Genomic DNA, 27,197 nt, shown 5'->3' on the forward strand with positions numbered 1-27,197 from the left:
AGTCCACGTCCGATGGAAGTCGTTCCTTGACCACGTTGACCACGCCGCGACGAGAGCACCAGGGCGGTGGACGGCGGCGAGGCCTAGGAAGGGGACGACACAGAGCCGGTGAAGACGCGTGTAGCGACCCGACCCGAATGGATCAAGTCTCTGTGCTTAAGTGTCATCCCTGGATCGGTATGCCGACACACACAGTACTCAAGGATTTATAACAGAGGTAAATCACATGTAAAAGTAACGTAAATACTATTATCTCAATCCAAAATAGCGGAAGTAACAAGGTTGTGGATTCCCATCAACACCAACGGCAAAGTTGAGTGTAGAAATCGTAACCCTAACGTATCACTTACTCGTCGTAAGAAATCCTGCAACATGAGACGTTGCAGCCACAAAGGGTCAGTACATTGAATGTATTGGCAAATTCACACCATAGAGAATGATGAACAAAGGCTATCACTACATGCATATTTGGCTGGTGGAAAAGCTCTATGGTTATAGTTTTTGCGAAAAGCCAATTTTTCCCTACTACAAAGTAATAAATTTTATTTAACTATCATGGTGGTTGTTGAACATTGAGAATGGTTGACAGCATTCTCAATCCCAATTAAATAACATCATTAAACCCAACAAACTTAATTTAAAGTAACGTGATGAGATCAACAGGATAATTCAAGTACCAGAGACTCAAGATGTCCATAACCGGGGACACGGCTAATCATGATTAGTTTGTACACTCTGCAGAGGTTTGCGCACTTTTCCCCACAAGACCCGATCTCCTCCGTTGGATTTCTCGCACTACAAGGTGTTTGAGAAACGGATGACCGAGACATAGTCTTTCAGAAGCGTTTGCACCTTACGATGGGTAGACCGTTCCACCTACAACCCCTACATCTACTAGTCTACCACTGTAAGAGTTCACACGACTTAATCAACTATGCTAGAGCCCATAATAGCTTGTGGCTGCACATGGAAGTTTCTAGCATGAATAATCTTATGATCCCTTTGAGTCTGGGTGGCGGACCGTAGGATGATCACACGATATATCCCCGGGATCTCCTAGGACAACACTGGTATTTCCCTAGGTGTCCGGGCAAGTCCACTGGTATATCCCCAGGGTGCCCCTAGCAATCCACCCATATGTGTATTAAAGTTGCCACCTTAAGTTGAACCATTAATTAACAATCTCACATCTGTCATGAAATACTCTCAAACCCAATCCACGTCTACGAGCATAGCATGGCAATGTAAGCATAACGTAATAATAACTCCCAAGGTTTGAATGCAGGGCAATAGGTTCCTACCTCATCAACTACTTCCCAATACCCACATGTTATCAATCCTACTCATACAATGTTTGAGGGTGAAACTAATGCATAAAAACTAGGTATGAAAGGGGATATGATCAAAGTGTGAACTTGCCTGCAATGTTGATGAAGATGATTCGCACTCAAAACTCTTGATAGATCTACTCGTCACACTCCGGTCAATCTATCGTAATCAAGCAACAGTAACCACACATAAGCAATCACTCAAAAAATCAGAAAGATCGAAGAAGACAATTCGGAAAACATCAAAACCAAGCAAATAACTCTTGCAACATAAAACAAGTTCTAACAGTACCAAAATTATATGAATTTGGCCTTATCAGAAAGTTTAGGTCAAGAGCTTCGTTTTGCAAAAAGAATCAACTCAAACGGAGTTACGAAACTCAAGTTATGATCAAACGAAGTTTGAATTTAAATCTGATCTAAATTCGAAATTTCAAAATTTCAAAAACATGTTTGGGTTGGATTACTGGATAGAGAGGATCATAACGAAGAAGTGGGCGTTGGTTTCATTGGATTTGAACAAACGAGTAAAAAGTTATGGCTATTTGAAAAATTAGGGCCAAACTGTTTTACGGAAGAAAAAAAATAGATACGGCGTCTGGTCGGGACGAGGTGTCGACCACTCAGGCCATGCTGGCGCGAGCAACGCGACGGTCATATACCGACACTGGTCTCCATCAACAATTACTCCCGCAGGGCATAGACCCTTGTACACTCCAAGAAGCTACTGGTCGTCGAGAAATCCGAGTCGAGCTTGATCCATGCTACCCCAACAACAACTCACAACAACTCCTCCAACACCGCCAAGACCGACGAGGCACGACGGCGAGGGCGAGCGTGACCACCGCAAAGGCTACGCTACACGCGGCGCGTGTACCGACGAGGACACAGGCTCTGCCGCCGCCCACACACACATCACCATCATCATGCATGGAGAATGCGAAGCGAAGACGACGAAGACGACCACACAGCTCAATCGGAGGTATCCCGCGGAGCAACCCGCGGGAGTAATTAACCGGGAGCCTTCCGAGGCCCCGGGAACCAGGAGATCACGCAATCGCCACAGCCAGCTTGGCCGTGCTAGTAGGCCACGGAGCGCACCTTTTTTATGGGATATTGTAATTTTATTTCTCCAATGAGATTAATGAAATACATGTTCCCGTATCTCTTTTTCTTTGTCTACTACCGTACACTGGCACGCCCGCATACTCAATTTTCTTTTCCCGGCGTCTGAGAGAAACACACTCCCTTCTCCCCGGAGTCTCTAGATGTTTTTCTCGTGTCAAACAGTGACCTTCTTCTCCACATGAATAGCAAGACTTAGTGCAGGGTTTACTCGGGTCTTCTTTAGGTGTGCCCTCCATCACAGCTTCTTCTAAAATTTCCATGAGGGCTCCTTTCATTTCTTCTTTCTTCTGCTGGATGGTTCATTGTACCATGGGGTAAATGTGGCACTGAGCAGGATAGTGGGTAGTCCCTTCACACAAGAAACAAGTAATCTTCCTAGTTGGGCATTCTTCAACTGGGTGACTTCCTTCACAATTAGGGCATTCAGCCTTGTGTTCTTTATGGGTGTGTCCTATTTCTCCAGAAATCTTGCATGCACAAGGTTTCTTCATATCCTTTTCATAAGGCTTCAACTTCTGGGACACAAACTGAGACTTTGGCAAAGTTAACTTAAATTCTTTCCAAGTGGTTACTCCTTGCCATCCATTGATGGTTTGGTACATCCTCCACCAAGTAGCAGCACCTCTTTCAAAGCACTGAAGAGCATGCTGGCTCATATCCTTTCCGACTATAGGGTTATTCTCCATGTGATCCTCCATGTTCTGAATCCATCGGTCTGTCTCCAACTAACTCATCGGTCCAGAAAATACAAGCTCATCTCCATTCATCCTCTATTGGGTCCACGTGGGTTTGGGGTACGATAGGAGAGAGGGAGAGGGATACACACAATACAAACAATGGTTTTAAAAGACAGATTTTATCTGTGGCTGTCGGAAAAATATCAAACAAATGACAGCTCACAAACGTCGCATCTAACGTAGGTATATAACAGGGGTTTGGTCTTCTAAAGGTCAACAAATCTTCAACGTCTCCAAACTCTTCAAGTCTTGTTCATGCCTCCAATGGCTTCTTCCGATCATGCTTGTCTTTCTCAAGTTCTTTTGCCAGATCAACTCTGTTGATGCGAAGTCTCTCTTGACGTCCTTTAATATTCTGGAGTTGCATTCCAAACTTCTGGGTTTCAACATCCTTGGCATGAGCCATGGTCCTACTGTCCTTCAGTTCCTGACAAATCTCCGGTATCTCGAGGTTGTAGCTCCTCCAGCTTGGCTACTTTCAGCTTTTGGTTCCTGAGTTCTTCACGAAATGCTTCCTTGTCTAATACGGCTTCATGGAGCTCCACCTTAAACTTCTTGATGTACTACTCCAGATCCTGGTGATACACCGGCTAAGGTTAAAACTTCATCTTACTAATAGGTGCTCCATCAGCCTTCTTCCATCAAATCCATTCTGAAGAAATGCATCCTTAACTCAGCACGGTGACAATAGCATCAGCGGGCGATGACATCACGGATAACCGTGTTTCTGCTCTTGTCATTCCCATGAGCTATCATTCCATAGTTGATATCTCCTGCCTTAGGGTTTTCTTTGACAAAACTTCGAGTTCTCATGCTCCTTGTTTCAGTCTTTCTCCGATACACCTTGATCTCGGGTATTGACAACTTCCATAGTCTACCAAGTTCCATAAGGGTAGCCTTCCTAGGTCATACAAATCCGGGAATTCTTCAGAGCCTTCAAATTCTACTTGTCTTCGGTCTTCAACCGCTGTAGTTTCCATTATTCAGATGCACGGAAAATACTCTTCATTTCAAAGTGGTCTTAGTTGTCCGATATCTTGTGCTTCTTGGAGTGGTCTCATCAGTCGAATCTTTGTGTGGTCAAAAGGGGAAAGGGGTATGGTCTCACTAAAGGGAATTTTTGAATAAGCTCAGAAGAGAAGAGAGGTAAAAGATCTTTTTGAAAGGGAAAGTTGTAGAGAAAAATCTTTGCTATGAGCTTGCCAATTTCTAGGGGCACGTCCTACAGTCAACATGTGCTCTGATACCATCTTGTAGTGACCCGACCCGAATGGATCAAGTCTCTGTGCTTAAGTGTCATCCCTGGATCGGTATGCCGACACACACAGTACTTAAGGATTTATAACAGAGGTAAATCACATGTAAAAGTAACGTAAATACTATTATCTCAATCCAAAATAGCGGAAGTAACAAGGTTGTGGATTCCCATCAACACCAACGGCAAAGTTGAGTGTAGAAATCGTAACCCTAACGTATCACTTACTCGTCGTAAGAAATCCTGCAACATGAGACGTTGCAGCCACAAAGGGTCAGTACATTGAATGTATTGGCAAATTCACACCATAGAGAATGATGAACAAAGGCTATCACTACATGCATATTTGGCTGGTGGAAAAGCTCTATGGTTATAGTTTTTGCGAAAAGCCAATTTTTCCCTACTACAAAGTAATAAATTTTATTTAACTATCATGGTGGTTGTTGAACATTGAGAATGGTTGACAGCATTCTCAATCCCAATTAAATAACATCATTAAACCCAACAAACTTAATTTAAAGTAACGTGATGAGATCAACAGGATAATTCAAGTACCAGAGACTCAAGATGTCCATAACCGGGGACACGGCTAATCATGATTAGTTTGTACACTCTGCAGAGGTTTGCGCACTTTTCCCCACAAGACCCGATCTCCTCCGTTGGATTTCTCGCACTACAAGGTGTTTGAGAAACGGATGACCGAGACATAGTCTTTCAGAAGCGTTTGCACCTTACGATGGGTAGACCGTTCCACCTACAACCCCTACATCTACTAGTCTACCACTGTAAGAGTTCACACGACTTAATCAACTATGCTAGAGCCCATAATAGCTTGTGGCTGCACATGGAAGTTTCTAGCATGAATAATCTTATGATCCCTTTGAGTCTGGGTGGCGGACCGTAGGATGATCACACGATATATCCCCGGGATCTCCTAGGACAACACTGGTATTTCCCTAGGTGTCCGGGCAAGTCCACTGGTATATCCCCAGGGTGCCCCTAGCAATCCACCCATATGTGTATTAAAGTTGCCACCTTAAGTTGAACCATTAATTAACAATCTCACATCTGTCATGAAATACTCTCAAACCCAATCCACGTCTACGAGCATAGCATGGCAATGTAAGCATAACGTAATAATAACTCCCAAGGTTTGAATGCAGGGCAATAGGTTCCTACCTCATCAACTACTTCCCAATACCCACATGTTATCAATCCTACTCATACAATGTTTGAGGGTGAAACTAATGCATAAAAACTAGGTATGAAAGGGGATATGATCAAAGTGTGAACTTGCCTGCAATGTTGATGAAGATGATTCGCACTCAAAACTCTTGATAGATCTACTCGTCACACTCCGGTCAATCTATCGTAATCAAGCAACAGTAACCACACATAAGCAATCACTCAAAAAATCAGAAAGATCGAAGAAGACAATTCGGAAAACATCAAAACCAAGCAAATAACTCTTGCAACATAAAACAAGTTCTAACAGTACCAAAATTATATGAATTTGGCCTTATCAGAAAGTTTAGGTCAAGAGCTTCGTTTTGCAAAAAGAATCAACTCAAACGGAGTTACGAAACTCAAGTTATGATCAAACGAAGTTTGAATTTAAATCTGATCTAAATTCGAAATTTCAAAATTTCAAAAACATGTTTGGGTTGGATTACTGGATAGAGAGGATCATAACGAAGAAGTGGGCGTTGGTTTCATTGGATTTGAACAAACGAGTAAAAAGTTATGGCTATTTGAAAAATTAGGGCCAAACTGTTTTACGGAAGAAAAAAAATAGATACGGCGTCTGGTCGGGACGAGGTGTCGACCACTCAGGCCATGCTGGCGCGAGCAACGCGACGGTCATATACCGACACTGGTCTCCATCAACAATTACTCCCGCAGGGCATAGACCCTTGTACACTCCAAGAAGCTACTGGTCGTCGAGAAATCCGAGTCGAGCTTGATCCATGCTACCCCAACAACAACTCACAACAACTCCTCCAACACCGCCAAGACCGACGAGGCACGACGGCGAGGGCGAGCGTGACCACCGCAAAGGCTACGCTACACGCGGCGCGTGTACCGACGAGGACACAGGCTCTGCCGCCGCCCACACACACATCACCATCATCATGCATGGAGAATGCGAAGCGAAGACGACGAAGACGACCACACAGCTCAATCGGAGGTATCCCGCGGAGCAACCCGCGGGAGTAATTAACCGGGAGCCTTCCGAGGCCCCGGGAACCAGGAGATCACGCAATCGCCACAGCCAGCTTGGCCGTGCTAGTAGGCCACGGAGCGCACCTTTTTTATGGGATATTGTAATTTTATTTCTCCAATGAGATTAATGAAATACATGTTCCCGTATCTCTTTTTCTTTGTCTACTACCGTACACTGGCACGCCCGCATACTCAATTTTCTTTTCCCGGCGTCTGAGAGAAACACACTCCCTTCTCCCCGGAGTCTCTAGATGTTTTTCTCGTGTCAAACAGTGACCTTCTTCTCCACATGAATAGCAAGACTTAGTGCAGGGTTTACTCGGGTCTTCTTTAGGTGTGCCCTCCATCACAGCTTCTTCTAAAATTTCCATGAGGGCTCCTTTCATTTCTTCTTTCTTCTGCTGGATGGTTCATTGTACCATGGGGTAAATGTGGCACTGAGCAGGATAGTGGGTAGTCCCTTCACACAAGAAACAAGTAATCTTCCTAGTTGGGCATTCTTCAACTGGGTGACTTCCTTCACAATTAGGGCATTCAGCCTTGTGTTCTTTATGGGTGTGTCCTATTTCTCCAGAAATCTTGCATGCACAAGGTTTCTTCATATCCTTTTCATAAGGCTTCAACTTCTGGGACACAAACTGAGACTTTGGCAAAGTTAACTTAAATTCTTTCCAAGTGGTTACTCCTTGCCATCCATTGATGGTTTGGTACATCCTCCACCAAGTAGCAGCACCTCTTTCAAAGCACTGAAGAGCATGCTGGCTCATATCCTTTCCGACTATAGGGTTATTCTCCATGTGATCCTCCATGTTCTGAATCCATCGGTCTGTCTCCAACTAACTCATCGGTCCAGAAAATACAAGCTCATCTCCATTCATCCTCTATTGGGTCCACGTGGGTTTGGGGTACGATAGGAGAGAGGGAGAGGGATACACACAATACAAACAATGGTTTTAAAAGACAGATTTTATCTGTGGCTGTCGGAAAAATATCAAACAAATGACAGCTCACAAACGTCGCATCTAACGTAGGTATATAACAGGGGTTTGGTCTTCTAAAGGTCAACAAATCTTCAACGTCTCCAAACTCTTCAAGTCTTGTTCATGCCTCCAATGGCTTCTTCCGATCATGCTTGTCTTTCTCAAGTTCTTTTGCCAGATCAACTCTGTTGATGCGAAGTCTCTCTTGACGTCCTTTAATATTCTGGAGTTGCATTCCAAACTTCTGGGTTTCAACATCCTTGGCATGAGCCATGGTCCTACTGTCCTTCAGTTCCTGACAAATCTCCGGTATCTCGAGGTTGTAGCTCCTCCAGCTTGGCTACTTTCAGCTTTTGGTTCCTGAGTTCTTCACGAAATGCTTCCTTGTCTAATACGGCTTCATGGAGCTCCACCTTAAACTTCTTGATGTACTACTCCAGATCCTGGTGATACACCGGCTAAGGTTAAAACTTCATCTTACTAATAGGTGCTCCATCAGCCTTCTTCCATCAAATCCATTCTGAAGAAATGCATCCTTAACTCAGCACGGTGACAATAGCATCAGCGGGCGATGACATCACGGATAACCGTGTTTCTGCTCTTGTCATTCCCATGAGCTATCATTCCATAGTTGATATCTCCTGCCTTAGGGTTTTCTTTGACAAAACTTCGAGTTCTCATGCTCCTTGTTTCAGTCTTTCTCCGATACACCTTGATCTCGGGTATTGACAACTTCCATAGTCTACCAAGTTCCATAAGGGTAGCCTTCCTAGGTCATACAAATCCGGGAATTCTTCAGAGCCTTCAAATTCTACTTGTCTTCGGTCTTCAACCGCTGTAGTTTCCATTATTCAGATGCACGGAAAATACTCTTCATTTCAAAGTGGTCTTAGTTGTCCGATATCTTGTGCTTCTTGGAGTGGTCTCATCAGTCGAATCTTTGTGTGGTCAAAAGGGGAAAGGGGTATGGTCTCACTAAAGGGAATTTTTGAATAAGCTCAGAAGAGAAGAGAGGTAAAAGATCTTTTTGAAAGGGAAAGTTGTAGAGAAAAATCTTTGCTATGAGCTTGCCAATTTCTAGGGGCACGTCCTACAGTCAACATGTGCTCTGATACCATCTTGTAGTGACCCGACCCGAATGGATCAAGTCTCTGTGCTTAAGTGTCATCCCTGGATCGGTATGCCGACACACACAGTACTTAAGGATTTATAACAGAGGTAAATCACATGTAAAAGTAACGTAAATACTATTATCTCAATCCAAAATAGCGGAAGTAACAAGGTTGTGGATTCCCATCAACACCAACGGCAAAGTTGAGTGTAGAAATCGTAACCCTAACGTATCACTTACTCGTCGTAAGAAATCCTGCAACATGAGACGTTGCAGCCACAAAGGGTCAGTACATTGAATGTATTGGCAAATTCACACCATAGAGAATGATGAACAAAGGCTATCACTACATGCATATTTGGCTGGTGGAAAAGCTCTATGGTTATAGTTTTTGCGAAAAGCCAATTTTTCCCTACTACAAAGTAATAAATTTTATTTAACTATCATGGTGGTTGTTGAACATTGAGAATGGTTGACAGCATTCTCAATCCCAATTAAATAACATCATTAAACCCAACAAACTTAATTTAAAGTAACGTGATGAGATCAACAGGATAATTCAAGTACCAGAGACTCAAGATGTCCATAACCGGGGACACGGCTAATCATGATTAGTTTGTACACTCTGCAGAGGTTTGCGCACTTTTCCCCACAAGACCCGATCTCCTCCGTTGGATTTCTCGCACTACAAGGTGTTTGAGAAACGGATGACCGAGACATAGTCTTTCAGAAGCGTTTGCACCTTACGATGGGTAGACCGTTCCACCTACAACCCCTACATCTACTAGTCTACCACTGTAAGAGTTCACACGACTTAATCAACTATGCTAGAGCCCATAATAGCTTGTGGCTGCACATGGAAGTTTCTAGCATGAATAATCTTATGATCCCTTTGAGTCTGGGTGGCGGACCGTAGGATGATCACACGATATATCCCCGGGATCTCCTAGGACAACACTGGTATTTCCCTAGGTGTCCGGGCAAGTCCACTGGTATATCCCCAGGGTGCCCCTAGCAATCCACCCATATGTGTATTAAAGTTGCCACCTTAAGTTGAACCATTAATTAACAATCTCACATCTGTCATGAAATACTCTCAAACCCAATCCACGTCTACGAGCATAGCATGGCAATGTAAGCATAACGTAATAATAACTCTCAAGGTTTGAATGCAGGGCAATAGGTTCCTACCTCATCAACTACTTCCCAATACCCACATGTTATCAATCCTACTCATACAATGTTTGAGGGTGAAACTAATGCATAAAAACTAGGTATGAAAGGGGATATGATCAAAGTGTGAACTTGCCTGCAATGTTGATGAAGATGATTCGCACTCAAAACTCTTGATAGATCTACTCGTCACACTCCGGTCAATCTATCGTAATCAAGCAACAGTAACCACACATAAGCAATCACTCAAAAAATCAGAAAGATCGAAGAAGACAATTCGGAAAACATCAAAACCAAGCAAATAACTCTTGCAACATAAAACAAGTTCTAACAGTACCAAAATTATATGAATTTGGCCTTATCAGAAAGTTTAGGTCAAGAGCTTCGTTTTGCAAAAAGAATCAACTCAAACGGAGTTACGAAACTCAAGTTATGATCAAACGAAGTTTGAATTTAAATCTGATCTAAATTCGAAATTTCAAAATTTCAAAAACATGTTTGGGTTGGATTACTGGATAGAAAGGATCATAACGAAGAAGTGAGCGTTGGTTTCATTGGATTTGAACAAACGAGTAAAAAGTTATGGCTATTTGAAAAATTAGGGCCAAACTGTTTTACGAAAGAAAAAAAATAGATACGGGCTAGGGTCTAATGTATAAATACGCAGCCTAATTGATAATCTAATTATTCTATCGTATTAGTCTAAAAATAATAAACCATGGAAATATAAGAAGAAAAAAAGAAAAAAAACAAAGAGAGATACTTTTATAAAGTAGAGAAAAGACAACTTTGGAGAGAAGAGACAATTTCCAAAAGTCGCGCCGGAGAGATTTCTTAAATAAATCTAGTCAAACCAAAATATTGATTTAATCCGAATCGAATGATTTTTGGAGGCTCTATAGGTCTATATTTATTGGTGGAAAAGAGGTTTAGGGGTCAAAGGCTAGGCAATGTAGGATTAAACATAGACGAAAATATACAAAACACAGATGAAAAGAGAGGCCTAAAGGCCTTCGGCCGGCCGCACGCGCACGCTGCGGCTGCGGTTTTATTTTTAAAACAAAAAACAAAATCGGCCTAAGAGAAAAAAAATGAAAAGGCTGGCTGGGCCTGGCCCATATAGGATAAAGAAGAAAAAGATAGAGCGCCCGCTAGTACTATGATGCGCACGTGAGCGACATTTAGTTTCAGGCGCGCGTAGATTTGTTATTTGTCTTTTTAACAGAAAGCGATAAACTGAAAAACGAAAATAAAAATAAAATTTTATATAGGCATATTATATATCATAATTTTCAGTAAAAGATTTTCTACGATATGAACATTTTTCTAGAATTAAATAAAATTCACACAAATTCAGATAATTCAAAGAGTGCTACTGGTCTAATAAAATCCAACAAAAATTATTTTAAAAATACCAAAATGATTTCAAATTAATTTTTCTCCAATTTTCTGTTGTAGGGAATCATGTTACCTATTTTCCATGTATTTTTATTTTGGAGAAAAATAATTTAAATAAAACTCAAATAACTACAAATTGAAAATAAATTTAAAAGAACTTTGAATTTAATTCTTTGAAACTCCCAACTCATATTTCATATAATTTGAAGAAGTCATTTTATCTTCTCTCATGAAAATCATTGAGCTGCATGAAGTTTATGAATTGAAATATTTCTAAATGAAATTCAATTATTTTCAAATACCCTTTCATTTAATTTAAATGGAAGAAGTCATATCATCTTCGCTCAAGGGTTTTGTATTTGAAAATAATTTAAATTCATGGAGATCAGAAAGCAAATATGAAAGTTTGGGAAAGTCCTTTTATTCCTTCTCATTTAACTTTCAAAAAGTTTTGAATTCACTCACTTTCAGACAGTCAATCAAACAATCAATCAAATCTATCTATTTATTATAACATTCCAAAATTTAAAATTTTGGGATGTTACAACGCGGCAGTTGTTTCCCACGCGGAGGGGAGTACGACTGTACGAGGGTTTACTGGTTCGTCTGCCGTCGCTGGAGAATAACAGCAGGTGTGGGTGAGTAGAGGGATGGTTAGGCCAGCGATGGGAGTACGGTCGGGCGGTGAGGCCTGCGCGGCAGCACAGCCGACCGCGAGGAGGAGGGAGCAGGCAGTCCCGCCGGTGCTTGTTTGAGCGGCTGGAGCAGGAAGAGCAGAGATTGAGGAAGCACGACGGCCGTTGGATGGACATCCAACAGTCAGTGCTTATGTGTCAACCTTTTTTTAGGAAAGCCTCAAATCTGTGGAAAACAGCATACAACCCATCTACCATTATTTCTAATAATTTACAGGCCATTTGCTAATTCTTAAGGGTTTTTGGAGCCCATATTCTTTTTGTTAGCATTACAACCCATATTGTGGCAACGGTTAAAAAATTATACGAAATTTTGCATATTTCGGTGCGGTCCGAACTGTTTTTAATCCCGAAATTTTGACTCACATTCAAACTGATTTTAAAAATAAATGTATATCAATATAAAATCCAACAAATTCTCCACGCATAAAAATTAATGTAATTTAAAATCTTGAAATGAAAAAAAGATATTTGAAACTAATTGCCGGTTTGATGTGTTTTAAAAATGTACAACCCATTTCTCATTACTGATGGGCCATTTTCTCGGCCAGCCGAATGAAAACTCTCCTCGTCTTGAAAGATTTACAGCCCAACAGGCCTGACAAAGCGACTTACTCGGCAAATCACAAAAAACTGGGTTGTGGCCGTGGACCCAGCTGCCAGCCTCTCCACATACAGTACTCTTCCGATGGAAGTCGTTCCTTGACCACGTTGACCACGCCGCGCGGAGAGCACCACGGCGGTGGACAACGGCGAGGCCTAGGAAGGGGACAATGCAGCAGCAGAAGCCCGCGCGGAGAGGACTACGAGGGTTCACTGGTTCGGCTGCGGTGTGAGGCTGCCGTCGCCGCAGGGCCTGGCCAGCGATGGGAATAGTAGGGGGCGGTGAGGCCTATGCGGCAGCACAGCCGGCCACGGGAGGCAGGAGCATGCGGCACGACCGACGCTGCTTTGGGCGGCTGGAGTAAGAAGGCCAGAGGTTGAAGAAGCACTACGATCGTTGGATGGACATCGTACGATTACTGGAGCTAGAATCGTTCATATTGACTAAGTTGACAAAGCCCTTCATCCCCGTCAACATAGTAGGCCCACAAGTCATCCTTCCAGCAAGGTGGGTCCCAGCTAGCCGGGGAGTATTCATTATTTTGTGCGTAATAAGGAGGAACTTCTGGTGGGTCCGAGCTGACAGCGGGGGGAACGTTTTTTCCGCAAAATACGGTGGCCCGTCCGGTGGGTCCCAGCAGTCAGGGGGAAACGATTTTTTCGCAAAATACTGGTGGCCCGTCCGGTGGGTCCCTGCTGTCAGGGGGAGGAATCATTATTTTCCGTATAATAAGGAGGCACTTCCTTGCTGCCGCCATGGACCCAGCTGTCAGCCTCTCCACGTACAGTCCATGTCCGATGGAAGTCGTTCCTTCCACATTGACCACGCCGCGCCGAGAGCACCAGGGCGGTGGACGACGGCGAGGCCTAGGAAGGGGACGACGTGGAGCCGGTGAAGACGCGGCAGTGGATGCCCAGGCGGAGAGGAGTATGAGGGTTCACTTTACTACTGAACTCATTTACCAAAATGAGTTTCATATACAACATGGTAAACATGTGATGTGTCTGCTTGTTTCTCTTTTAGAATGCGGACAAAATATTGGAGAACAGTACCGCGTTATCCAATGGTAAAGGAAGTAATGCAGATAATGTTCAAGATAGTGAGACATCCCTGTTGATCTCCAAGAAAGCTGATAAAAACTATCTTGACGACAGTGAGGGAACCCAAAAGTCCTGTCTTGATATAGTGTTCGAGTTACTGGCCACTACTGCTGGCACAAACTCTTCGAACTCGCTGCCTGAATCAATTCATCTTCTTGAGTCTCAACTTCAAGTTGAAAGACATCGATCAGATGTGCTGCGACAGGAAGCTGAAGGACTGAGGAAGTCCCTGCAGAATTCAGATGCATATTTTCTGGTGCAACAGCAAGCGCTGGAGGATTTAAGCGCCAAACAAGAGAAAGTTAATAAGCTTGCTAAGCATCTTGCCAGCATTATGGGTACCCAGGATATTGTTTCTTGAAATCTTCTGAAGTGGTTTCAGTTCTGGATTTGTTTTGCTGCGGCGTTTATTTGCGCTGGTCGCCAACTTTGACAACCAGTGTATATGATATGCTGCTTTGTTCCCTATATTTGCACTGGTGGCGAACTTTGATGCCTAGTGGATGTAATATATGTAATAGTCGTGATAGCCTAGAGTTAATTGCTTGCTTATTTATTTCCTTGTTGTCCTGTTTATTTGTTTGCTTGTAGTCATTGCAGTTCTTTTTCCGCGGTTAGCTAGTGGCTGCAATAATCTATTTTTTAAAACTAGGCCACAATAACCATGGGCTAATATTTACTGTAGTGACACTAGGCCTCCTACTGGTCGTAGAAATAGTGGGCCTTCTACGGGCCGTAGAAACAATGAGCCTTCTACGGGCCATAGAAACAATGGCCTTTTTGCGGGCCGTATTATCAATGGGCCTTATACGGGCCGTATAATCAATTGGCCAAACATGGGCCAAACAGACCGCATTATGGCCGTAAACGGGCTAGAGTTGGAATCGCCCGTTCATGGGCCGACCATAACGGGCCATCGTTGATAGGCCGTATTTGATGACACTATCAAATCGGCCCAACGTATTAACGGACCACAAACGGGCCGACTGTAACCACGGGCTGAATTTGGCCCACAAGCAGAAAATGACAGTAACGGGTCGTAAGTAAACGAATGCTGGAAATGAGCCCAAGAATAAATGGGCTCTGAGAAGGCCGAAAGATAACATGGGCTGGAAACGGCCCAACGGAATAACGGGTCGTTAATGGGTATAAAGTGATACACTGTTCATTACGGGCCAGTTTCACCACGGGCTGTTAATGGGTGTAAAGTGATACACTGTTCATTACGGGCTAGTTTCACCACGGGCCGTTAGTAGGCCAAGAGTTACATAGGGCCTCATATGGGCCGAAAGACATCATGGGCCATACATGGGCCAGAAGTGAAAACGGGCTGGAATCATATTGGATGGTCCACATGACGCTACTGGGCCTAATTCGGATAGGGCGTAACAGGCCTTGGGTTAGCGGGCTATAAATGGGCTATATTCGAACAGGCCATTAACAGGCTTTCCATGGGCCGGCCCGCCAGCTTTTGACCAAGTCAAACGGGCCGGCCCTTTCACAGGAATGGACCTCTGTTGGGCCGTTCCACGTGTCGACGTATCATAGGCGCCTTCCGTCCAATGAGTGGTTGACATCTGTCCTAACGAGGAGCCGACACGTGTTTCCTCCAGTCAATGATGATTTTACACGTGGAAAATCTCCATTGGTCGGGGCTGTTAACGGGTTATCGGATCCAAAACTCGACCCGATAACTTAACGGCGTTCCGTTACGGTGGATGCCACGTGTCGGTCACCCTTGACGAAAACACTTCTGTGACGCGCGATTTATCGTTATGGAAGTGGACACTTCCATGATGATAATTTTGGTAATGTCATGGAACACTTCTACGACAGCACATGTATGACTATCTTGATTCTGTCATAAATTTGTCATGGATGTACATGCATGACAAAAAAAGCGACCCACTGTGACAAACACGTATCATCACGGAAGTGTATTTTTTTGTAGTGTTGGGGACACAAGAGATTGCTTGTATTTGGTTGCAGGGTCGTTTGAGAGAGACCATCTTCATTCTACACCTCTCACGGATTGATAAAGCTTAGGTTATCCACTTGAGGGAAAATTGCTGATGTCCTACAAAACTCTGCGCTTGGAGGCCTAACACGTGTCTACAAGAATAAAGTTGCGTAGTAGACATCAAGCTCTTTTCTGGCGCCGTTGCCGGGGAGGTGAGTGCTTGAAGGTATATCTTTAAATCTTGCAATTGAATCTTTTAGTTTCTTGTTTTATCACTAGTTTGGTTTATAAAAGAAAACTACATAAAAATGAAATTTAGGTTACATCATATTATTGATCATCTTTATAATATCTTTCTTGAAAATGATGGATCAAAAAGTTTGCTCAATTGTTAGAAGAAGAAGTCAATAAAATGTTTGGCACAAAATATTTGAATGATGAGTATGATTGCAATGTTGTTAGTATGAATTCTTTGAATATCCATGATGCTAATGATATGCAAAGCCATAAGCTTGGGGATGCTATATTTGATGAATATGATATTTTTAGTCCCCCAAGTTTTGATGAGAAAATTTATTATGATGATTGCATGCCTCTTATTTATGATGATTATATTGATGAAAGTAGATTTGGAGAGGTCGTGACTTTATTTAATGATGAATCCACTATTTTGGAGGAGGTTGCAATTGATTGTGACTACAAAGTTCCTATATATGATGATTATGGTGATGAAATGTATACTATATTGAATAATGGTCCAGGCGATGCGGTGTGTTTTTCTAATAGAAAGAAAATCTGCAACAGAGGAAAAAATACATAGGCATATTATATTCCAAAATGTTTATAAAAATACCAAGAATAAGATGAACTATTTTCAAGTTCAAATAAATTCCATAAAAATTCATAAAAGTCAAACCGTGCTACTGTTGCATTTAAAATCAATAAAAATCATTTTTTGAATAGCAAAATGATTTCAAATTTATTTTCTCCTAATTTTCTATTGAAGGGAATCATTTTACCCTTGTTTCCATTTATTTATTTTTAGGAGACAAATAATTTGAATATAAACCCAAATAACTCCCAATTGGATTTGAAATTTGAATTTCAAACCAATTTCTTTTTTTCTATTTTCCCTTGGCCAAGTTACATTTCGAATGCCCTCTGAATTTTGAAGTGTCATATTTCTTCTCTCATTTTGAATAGTTTTCAGAGGATTTGAAACTTGAAAATTCAAACAACTTCAAATAGGAAAAATGAGTTTCAAATAACTTCAAAGTGACTCCCAAATTATTTCTTTGAAACTTACAACTCTCTTTCTTCAAATTTGAAGAAGTCATTTTATGAACTCATTGAGTTTCTTAAACTTTCTAAATTTGAAATATTTCAAATGGAATTCAAATCATTTTCAAACCCCTTTTCATTTCTTTAAATGGAAAAAGTCATATTATCTTCACTCTAGGGTTTTGTGATGAGATGAATTTGAATTCATGGAGATAAAAAATGCAAGATGAAAGTTTTGAGGAAGTCCTTTTATTCCCTCTCATCCAACTTTCAAAAGTTTTAATTTCCACTCAATTTCACACAATCAATCACACAACAAACAAACAAACAATCATAATTATTTATTTAACATAACATTCCAAAATTTCAAATTTTGGGATGTTACAGTAGCTAGAAGTGAAACTGTTCAGATCGTGTGTGGTAAGGTCGCCACTAGTGAGAAATGGTGACATCACCTTATGCAGGTTGCAACCAAGCAACATGTCATCTATGCGCCTAATGCAATGCGGCCAACCAAACAGCGGGCCAAATTTAGTCCCCTCATGCAGCTAACCTATATGTGAGCCCGCTAGGCCCATATGAGAAACACATGCAATGCAGCCAAAATCGATGCAGCAACCAAACACGTCCTTGATGTATTGACCCTTATGACTACAATGTATCATTTTGCAGGATTTATATAGGACAAGTAAGGATTACGAATTAGGTTATGATGTTAACTTCTACCTATGAGTGGATGGACGCCCAAAGATAATATTGTATTCCTTTGTATTTCATCATGTATTGTTGAAAGTTCTATTCTGATCCCGAACTCAAATGCATCTTTGTGAACAGTAAAATAAAAAAAGTAAACAAATTCTAATTTTTTTAGTAAACTTTGGCAAATGTTCCGTATGCCTACAAAATTTAAGCATGAAATGACATTCGTGGAAATCGTGGCAAAAAAATATCAGTACTCCAAAATGTTTTTGAAACTAGCATTTTTGGAGCACTGATATTTCACGAAAAAATATTCCATGTTGAGAAGAAACATAATACTTTGTGCAGTGGTATCGGAGCTGCATTGCGCCATCTATCAAAGCCAATCTACTGTTTTCTTTGTAGTGGATAAGTATTAGTATAAAATTGGGTCATCTATTTTGAAACGGAGGGAGTACTTCCTAAAATTGTACTGCGTCAATTAATTTGAATTGGAGAGAGTACTTCTATTTCCCTCCCTTTCCTTTCTTTCTTTCTTTCTTTCTTTGTGCGTGTGTGTCGCGCAACACAGTACCTGTGTGGATCATACATCGTCGTCAGTGCGAGAAGTGAGCTTCCCGAGCTGCAACAACCTCTCCTCCTCGTCGCCGGCGGCAGCCACCGGGGAGCCGGAGCTGAGGAGGTCCTGCGGGAGCAGCACGTCGGTCTGGTCGGCGGTGGGCACCAGGAAGATGGCGCCCAGCGCGGACAGCCTCAGCAGGACGGCGAGCCAGAGGTTGCTGAAATCGGTCCTCGTCACGTGCAGGGCCCGGAGCACGAAGGCGCCGCCGGTCTTGGCCACCAGCATGCCGAGGCTGTCAATGCACATGAGCAGCGCGAAGAAGGTGCCCTCGGCGCCCGGCGGGCAGAGCTTGGTGCTCAGCACCATCATCGGCATCAGCCGGACGCGGCCTACGACCCGGGAGACGCACTCCTCCAGGGTGACGAAGGCCGCGTCCGGGACGGCCGAGCGCGAGGTTCCACCGGAGCACGAAGGTGAGGTCGAGGAGGCCGGAGGCGCCGTGCAGGAGCTGGGCGAAGAAGAGGATGCTCCGGAACGGGTAGTCCTTGAGGTTCTTGTGGTAGATCAGGACGCCCACCATGGACGCCACCGCGCCGACGGCGTGCACCATCCCCACAAATTCCTGCATGCATGGAGATGAAGGCCAGCTGATCAACACTCTCGACAGTTCACTCTAAAACTCAATGTGCCGTCATTTTTTTCAGTTGTGTTAAATCACAAACCTTTAGCCCAGTTTGGAACGACTGGTTTCTGTAATTCAACTGCTTACTCTGAAACTCCAGCGTTCCAAACATGCATGCCCCGTAAAGTTTACTACACTACATTATTAGAGGCAATGCTCGAACATGGAGACTATGCGCTACCGTTTAAGAGCTGAAAGATATTTTTGGTTGTTGGAATGATGCACTTTATCTTAGTAAGGAATCTTTTTGGGACATTGGGGACATCATTGTGGAACAAGCAAGATTGTGGGATCAGGAAATGCATGGCTGCATCCTAGATTCCAAGATTTGAAAGTAGGCACCTTTTTATCTAGCTCGCCTTTCTGATAGATCTTGATTGTGTTATATTCAGTTGTCTGAGAGTGATTGACGCGCAAGATCTCAGTCTTCTCTATTTTCTTTCAACCTTTTCGTAGTTTTGCCGCTCAGGCACTTCTAGTGTTTTATTTATATCCTTTGGATAGAAAACAGTGGCGATATTTATCTTAAAAAAATGGTGATAAAAGATAAGAAGTGATTTTAAATTCATTCATTGGAAAAAAAAGCCTCATGAGATGGAAGATGCTAAGCAAGGAATTTATAGTTGCATGTTATATTTTTTGTAAAAATATTATTGGGGCGGAAATATTTTAAATTCCAGGGCCATATTGTGTTGTGATCCAATCAACACCAGTGTGACAAAAGACAAATCAAATCCCATTGGTATTTCATTAATTTTCCAAAAGTCAATACGCACCCGCTTTACCTAGATGAGTAAGATAACTTCTCAGATAATGTATGACTAAGCTACTTCCTCCATCAACCTAAAATTTTGGAAAATATTGACAGACTGACTTTTAGGTAACCATATTCTGAAGAAAGTTAAGAAGGAATTTTAGACTGCAGGAGCTACAAACATGCATGCACTGAAGAAATTTTTTATCTAATATTGATTGCAAAGTTAATTATCTGAAACATTATACAGAATTTATAACTTTGCGCAGGGGCATGCTAATCTTCTCTGTATTGTTCAAATTTTATTTGATGTCCCCAAAGGGACCTGCAGTATGTATATATGGCTCATGCAGAGTGGCGATCCGGTGGGCCAAGCCACTAAGGTGCAGATAATATTTTATCAAGACTTCCTTTGTTTTGTGTAACAAGCCTAGCAGTAAGCAATAGCATTAAGCAGGTCATAAACAAAAGCTCTACCTGTGAAAATCCAGGATTAGGCGGTTCCTTGTTAGTGTACCAGTAGAACTGCCCCTCATGAGTGCTGATACTGAGGGCCAGCGAAAGGAACATGTAAAGAGATGGTTTCCACACTACTGGATACTTTATTGTCTGAACCATCCCTTTAACTGCCACAGTAACCTTGTTCAAAACCTGCATTTGATTAGCATTTCAGTAAGAAGCGAAAAATTTGGAGGTTGTGCAGTTCCTTCCATCGTTAGATTCTTATTTTCTAACGATCTTATAAAAGTTTACAAGTACACTTTCCTCAGTTTACTGTCTAGGTTCAGTTTAATTCATCTGAGAAAGGTATAATTTTCTTCAAACAAGATACCTGAAGATTTCCAGTCACTTAAACATCAGATTCATATTAACTTAATTTGCTAATATGGTACAATTCCAGGAGAATAATGTATAAAACTATAAATGCACCCAGCTTGGCCAAGCTAGTTAACATGCGATGATGTTAGATAGAATGATAGACTATCCTGTTCACTCACATACAGACATCAAGAAACAAATTTAATGAGTTTGGAGCAAAAGAAGCAGTAGGTGGAATAAGATTGCTGATCAACGTACCTTCTCTTTCATGTTATGCTGATACACTTTCAGCTCATATATGTAAAATCCTAGGAAAACCAACATAGTAGGAGGTAAAGCCATCACACCTAATGCACCCTACATTAAATCAGAATGCATGCAAAATTTAGTTTCTCAGTCAAGCAGCATAAAAAATGGGACCCTCTTACCTGGCGAACGTTGCTGGGAGGGGGTGGTATTTGCGAACGTTAGATGGCAGTTTTAGTTGTGTGGGGGTTAGCAGTTTCTTCAGAACAGCATGGCAGTTTCTGGGAAGAAGGAAAGCAAACACTGCCATCGTTTGATCTTGCGTCACAACTAAAACTGCCAGCAAACAGCGTTCGTTTGCCATCCCCTTCCCAGGGAACGTCAGCCAGATAGCATTACCGAAAAAAATGAAACTAACAATTAAATAAGCTTCAAGAATTTGGACCGTAGTTTACCTGTGCCCCTAGATGGTGGACAAACATGCCACTTGTAGCATACCCAATAAGTGCACCTAGCGACGACGAGAATGCACAAAGGCTCTGCATGTCTGGGGCCAATGCTGGCTTGTCAATACTGTTCTTTGCGATGCATGCATCTATTGTAACATCAGCAATGGCAACTGCTGTGGAGATTCCCACGAAGCAAACTACTGCAGAAGTCACTGATAGTCCGACACCGGCAAGAATGGCAGTTGAAAACATTCCAAGCATTCCTACAACCACAAAAAAGAGCGTATTTTTCAATCACGTCTATAATTGTGGGCTTGTGGCAAATATCAATGATGAACGCTTATAAGCACTTGTAAGTAAAGGACACAACAGAGGTTACTGGACAGCAACCCCTTGTAAGAGCATTGAAATGTTAGGACTTACGATACTTCTATGCAATTTGAAACAATAACAGATGCGGCACATCTAATCAAGCATGTAGATTAGTTGGTGGAAAAGTCAGAAATCATCAGTTCTGCCAGTTTATTATCATAACAGCTATTCAACTTCGGGTTATTCGACTTGTGTCAGAGTCAGTCAGACTAACAGTTTCATAGTACACCGCGAATATCTCTGGCGAGGAAGTGCCTTACATGAGCTCCTCATATCTCTCAGCATATGGTTTACAACACTTTCTTATCTAGTATAAAAAGATAATGTGTTGCATATTTCCATTGGTTCTTGTTGATACTTAACAAGGGACCACTAAATTTAGTGCTAGTTTTTCTATTTTCTGTAACAATTTCTAGCCTGTGTTGTTTTGTCCTCAGACATTTTAACCCGCATCATCGGCTGTTGTAGTATAACCGATCCTTTCGAGTGGATAATAAATATAATCAAATGTGATAAATTGCACAGATGAATAGTTGCAAGGTGTCCCAAGTTGTAGACACTTGCATATGCCTACAAACAATGCAATCCATGTACAGCCATGCCGCCACAATGAATTAACTAAGATGCTGACAGCGATATATACCAAACAGTCTAGTCTATGCCCCCACAGTGCGGGCAAATCAACAGCTTGGTCCAAAACATGCACCCACTAACTCAGATCAAGCCAGCAATAGTAAGAAAAATGCAGTTGAGCTAACACAATTTCGTCCACAATTCTGTCATATAAGCTGCCCAACCGCTCTCGACCTCAAACGTGGTCGGCGTGCACTTGTTTTCAGTTAGGACGACAGCAGTGTTCAAAAGACCCTCCACCAAGAACACAATTAGCATGCCATTGCTCACTACTCGTACAACGGAAATGCTGTATGCTCCGGCGACCAGGATGGAAACCAAGATGCCCTATCTGGCATCCTCAAATCTATATGAAAAGTAACATGTTCTCTTATGCCCATACTCTCTGAAACAACACCTGCAAGTCACAATGTCTATCTACACAGGCTAATACAAATGTCGATCTCATCCATGAGTTGGGAGAGGTGGATGGATTCATCATTCATGGCTTTGGCTGACCTGAGAAGACGAAGTAGGGGCGGCGGCGGTAGCCTTGGACGGGGAGGACGTCGGTCATGACCCCCCAGAGGGGCTTGAGGACCCAGGGGACGTGGAAGAAGATGGAGAGGAACTGCACGGTGGCCGGCTGCACCCGCTGCACGTCCTTCCAGTAGTAGTCGGACGCCACCCGGAAGAAGGAGCCGGCGAAGCCCTGGTTGAGGCCGTACACCAGCACCACCCCGGCCACGAACGTCGCGCCCAGCTCCCGGCACAGCATCCGCACCCACCGCACCGGCTCCAGCGCCGCCTCCGCCCACCCGCCGCCGCCTGCCTCCATGGCACCGCGCTCCTCCTCCAGCATCGGTCCTCGCCGGATCCCTTGACGGAGGAGCTCGACGGGGGGTCGCGGCGCGGGCTAGGGGGCGGGCATGGGGCCGCGCGCTCGCGTCACGTGGAGATGGAGTTGAGTAATGGAGAGGAGCTCGGCATTCGGGTTTCTTTATGGCGAGGGAGTGGTGAAGACGTGATCTTGGAGGCTCGGACCGAGGAAGTGGTGGCGTTGGGTGAAGCTCAGCTCAGCTCAGCTGAGCACTTGAGCAGGGGAAGTGTAACTGGTAACTATCCAAACTGGAAAATTAAATTCAAGGTCAAAGATTGGATGATTAACTACTTCTACAAAAGTACTCTAGTGGCCAAAACTGCTGCCAGCCGGTAGAAATAACAGAGTCTACAACACTCATGTGTTCCGAATGCTTGGTTCATGAACTACTTGATGCTTCATGAGCTGTTGGGTCTAAGGAGATCCCCTATCTTAAAGCTCCAAATTTTCACCCTATCCCGTTTGAGAAAAAAAATCTCCCTGTCCCATTTCCTTTAATTTTTTTAGGGAAATGATGTTTGCTCATCTAGCAGATCCCCTGTTCTAAAACAAAATATGCAAAAATTCAGGCAAATTTCTGCCCAAATAAAGGCAGAGGCGGGAGAAACCACATGAGACTTTCTGAATAACAGGAGAAGCACAAACACATCCGAATTGGATTTCTTTTTGACTTTCTTTCATCCATCATCACAACTTTTCAACCCCTTGCCATGGCACTAATGGCAGATTTACAATCAGGCAATCAGCTATGCTGCTCTATACAAATGGCACTATATATCAATATATGTATGTACCCGATACAAGAGAACAATGGCAAGTGTTTTCGCAGTATTATGTGCAACCAAACCCTGAATGCTCAGGGCACATTATGGGCGAGCTCCGACGCCTACAACTCCGGTTTGCTTCATCCAGAGGGACCACTTGACTGCCTCCAGGAAATTCTCATTCCTCTGTAGAGCTGCTATGAGGTTAGTATACGTTACTCGGTCAGCATTGATACCTTTGATCCTCATCTCCTGCATCAGCTTGACAGCATCTTCGGGCATTCCCGCTATCCCGTAAGCCTTTATCAATGTGTTGTAACTGTACAGGTCTGGCTCAATGCCGCGGCTCTTTAGTTCTGAAAGAACGTAGGCGACGCCTTCGATCCAGCCCTTTCTCCCATATATGTTCATCATAATGTTGTAAGTGTAGTGGTCGAAGTCACATCTAGCTCTCCTCATTTTCTGCAGAACAGCAGAGAACTCCTCCAGCTGGCCTGACTTCCCATAAGCATTCAGCATGCAGTTGTACGCCTCGAGAGAAACCGGAAACCCCGCGTCCTGCATCTTTTGGACGAAGTAATTCATGCTGCGGAAATTCCCGCTCTGCGCGTACGCCGCGATGATAGTGTTGTATGATATGGTATCTGCCAGTCCTTGCTTCCGGGCCATGCTAAACACCTTCTCAGCCCTGTTGAAAAGCCCAGCTTTTCCATATATATCTAGCAACACATTCAGGGTGACAGTGCTGGCCAGGTGTCCTAGTTGAATCATTTCGTCGAAAATTCTCGAGAGCTCGTCGACTGGTATCGCTGGGCCACAGCAGTTAATAATGCAGTTATACATGGCTTCATCGCATTCAACCTCGCTCTTGAGTATCCGATAATATGTATCAGTCAACTTCTCGAGCAGGCCGCATTTCTGGTAAGTCCGAAGCATGTCAAGAAAAAGGTATTTATCAGGAACTATTTCCTTTTGTTTATCCATATCTTCCAGAACTGAGCAAGCATCTTCTGGTCTCCCAGCTTTATTATACATCCTCACAATTACACTATAAGCAATCATGTCAAGAGCACAAGCTGAAGCCTTCAGCTCAAGGTACAAAGTTTCAGCATGAGTAAATCTCTCCATGGTGCTGAAAACATCAATCATAGTGCAGCAAATGCGGAGATTTGGACGAGTTCGGGACTCTGGCATCTGGCTGTATATCCTTACAGCAGCTTCATAACTGCCAGCCTCTTTGCAGGAACATATCAAGATATGATACAGATTGTCTTCGAAATCAGAACCTTTCCACTTCTTTTCACGCAATACACAAAGAGCTTCTTCTAATAAAGAATTCTGAACAAACGCTGTTACTAAAATAGAGCATGAGGTAGCATCATACAAAACCTTCTTGTAGAAGCATGATCGCAGAATTGGTAGAACCTTATGCATCCTCCCGACTGTTGCGTATGCCCGGACAAGAATAGTAACAATAGATGAACACTGGCAATCTGCTGCCCTCATGTCCCTAAAAATTTCAGCCGCGCTTTCACTGTCATCATGTCTTGCTATTAAGTTAATCATTGTGTAAAAATTGGACGCGTTTGGTTGAAAACCGGAACTCTTGAGCTTCTTGTAATACGAAATTGCCTCTTGGTGTTTATCTGCTCTGCCAAAACCTTCTATCATTGATCTATAAGTTGTTTCATCAGGAGCTAAACCTGAACTCTCAAGTCTGTGGAACACTTCCTTCGCCTTCTGCATGTCAGAAACCTTTCCATACCCTGTAATCACAGTATTGTACGCCACAACATTTGGGGAAACACCACCATCTTCCATGGACTGCAACACCAACTCTGCTTCTTCCATTTTGCCCTGCTGACTGTAAGCATTCAGCTGCACTAACCAATTCTCCAGGTTTGGAGCAACCCCATCATCTTTCATCAAAATGATAACCTCCTCAGACTTATCGAAAAGGCGCGAACGCGTGTACAGAGTGATCATAGCCGAGTAAGCATTGACACAGTTGACATTGCACTCCCTCATTTTCGCGAAAGCGAATTCGGCCTCCTTGAGGCTCCCAGTCTTCTGGTAAAGGCCCATGAGCATACCAAATGTGGACACATTCGGCTGCACCTCCCTCTCCAACATCATATGAAACCACTTGGTTCCCCAATCAGCAAGCCTCCTCTTGGCACAGACATACATCAGCCCATTGAACGCCTGGGCGTCAAGCCGGCAACCCGAGACGGCGACCATCTCGTGGAGCAGCAGCTCGGCCCTCCTCCAGTCCTCCTTCCAGGCGATGGCCTGGAGAGCCAGCCGGTAGGCGTCGGCGTTCCCCTCGAGCTTCCCGTTGGCCTTCATCCACACGAAGAAGTCGAGGGCCTTCACATCGCTGTGCTTCTCCAGGCGGATCAGAACGGAGTTGCACTCCTCGATGCTGGACTCCCGGCTGACGCCGGACAGAATCGCATTCACATCGGGATCGTTCACTAGAACTCTGCGAACCTGTGGATCCTTTCTCACGGGGGCGCGCCTGGGAGCCCTCGCCGGCTTGTCTCCGCCCGGCGGCCTCCTCCATGACCTCCCCCCTTTCCTCCTCCCCGCGGAACTCGCCTGGCTGGCGGTGATGCCGTCCGCGATGTCCCGGTCAAGATCCGCTGCCGCTCCACCGGTGCGGCTGGCATCTTCAGACGGAGCGGACACGCACAGCGTGGACTCCGCCCCGCCGCCGCCGCCGCCCTCCGAAGAGCAAACCGCGCCGTCCTTCAGAGCTGCCCTCGGATGGCTCCTCCAGGCGAGGAAGCCGTGGGATGCGGCGGCTCCGCCACGGGCGTGGCGCCGGTCCGCGGCGTACCCGACGCTGGTTGGCAGCACCCGAGAGCTGAAGCCGACCAAATCCAGCCCCATCTCAGCTGGGTTCCCGGCCGGCAGCAAAGCAATCAGCTAGCGTGGGGGCATGGGGCTTCCGAGTGGAGCTCCACTCCACTGCGGTAGAGCGGAGGAGGGGTGGGGGCTGGGTAGGCGCGCGGCGTGGCGGTGGGTTCTGGGCGGGGTGGCCGGATAGAGAGCGGGTGACGCAGGAAGGAGGGGCAACCGTTAGACCTGGAGATGCGGCTGCTGCCGGCTGGCTGCACCTGCACGAACGTGGTGAGTGGTGTCGACTGCAACGCTTCTTGGACTGCTGCATGGGTCCCACGTAAATGCTTGACCCGCGGTCTATTCATAGGGTTTACACTTTTTCCGGTGAAAATCCTGACCTCCTTCGGGCACATTGAAAATATGAATTTTTATGGCTCGAAAAATTAGTACATGCAATATATGGATGTGTAGTATATACTCCCTCCGTTCCTAAATATTTGTCTTTCTAGAGATTTCAAATGGTCACCACATACGGATG

General features: G+C 43.9%; 2 protein-coding genes and 1 pseudogene across 2 annotated transcripts; all 3 read right to left on the bottom strand.

The window, feature by feature from the left end:
* Nucleotides 1-17,992: 17,992 nt before the first annotated feature.
* On the bottom strand, nucleotides 17,993-23,565 carry LOC125530572 (Major facilitator superfamily protein). Its single transcript, XM_048694952.2, is given in 6 exon segments — nucleotides 17,993-18,675; nucleotides 18,677-18,856; nucleotides 20,148-20,321; nucleotides 20,748-20,846; nucleotides 21,191-21,447; nucleotides 22,688-23,565. Coding segments are annotated over 6 exon segments (1,473 nt in total). The 5' UTR covers nucleotides 23,031-23,565; the 3' UTR covers nucleotides 17,993-18,255.
* Nucleotides 19,899-19,995, bottom strand: LOC125530573 (U6 spliceosomal RNA; annotated as a pseudogene).
* Nucleotides 23,566-23,680: 115 nt separating the features above from the next.
* Nucleotides 23,681-26,926, bottom strand: LOC147971744 (Tetratricopeptide repeat (TPR)-like superfamily protein). The gene has a single exon (XM_087526305.1). The coding sequence runs from the start codon at nucleotides 26,705-26,707 to the stop codon at nucleotides 23,915-23,917; it is 2,793 nt and encodes a 930-aa protein (XP_087382431.1). The 5' UTR covers nucleotides 26,708-26,926; the 3' UTR covers nucleotides 23,681-23,914.
* Between the last annotated feature and the right edge of the window lie 271 nt (nucleotides 26,927-27,197).

The sequence above is a fragment of the Triticum urartu genome, chromosome 5A (assembly GCF_056163025.1).
Source record: "Triticum urartu cultivar PI428250 chromosome 5A, HENAU_Tu73, whole genome shotgun sequence".
Classification (NCBI taxonomy): Eukaryota; Viridiplantae; Streptophyta; class Magnoliopsida; order Poales; family Poaceae; genus Triticum; species Triticum urartu.

Coding starts and splice junctions, on each gene's coding strand:
- LOC147971744 (XM_087526305.1), bottom strand. CDS start 26,707: ATGGGGCTGGATTTGGTCGGCTTCAGCTCTCGGGTGCTGCCAACCAGC.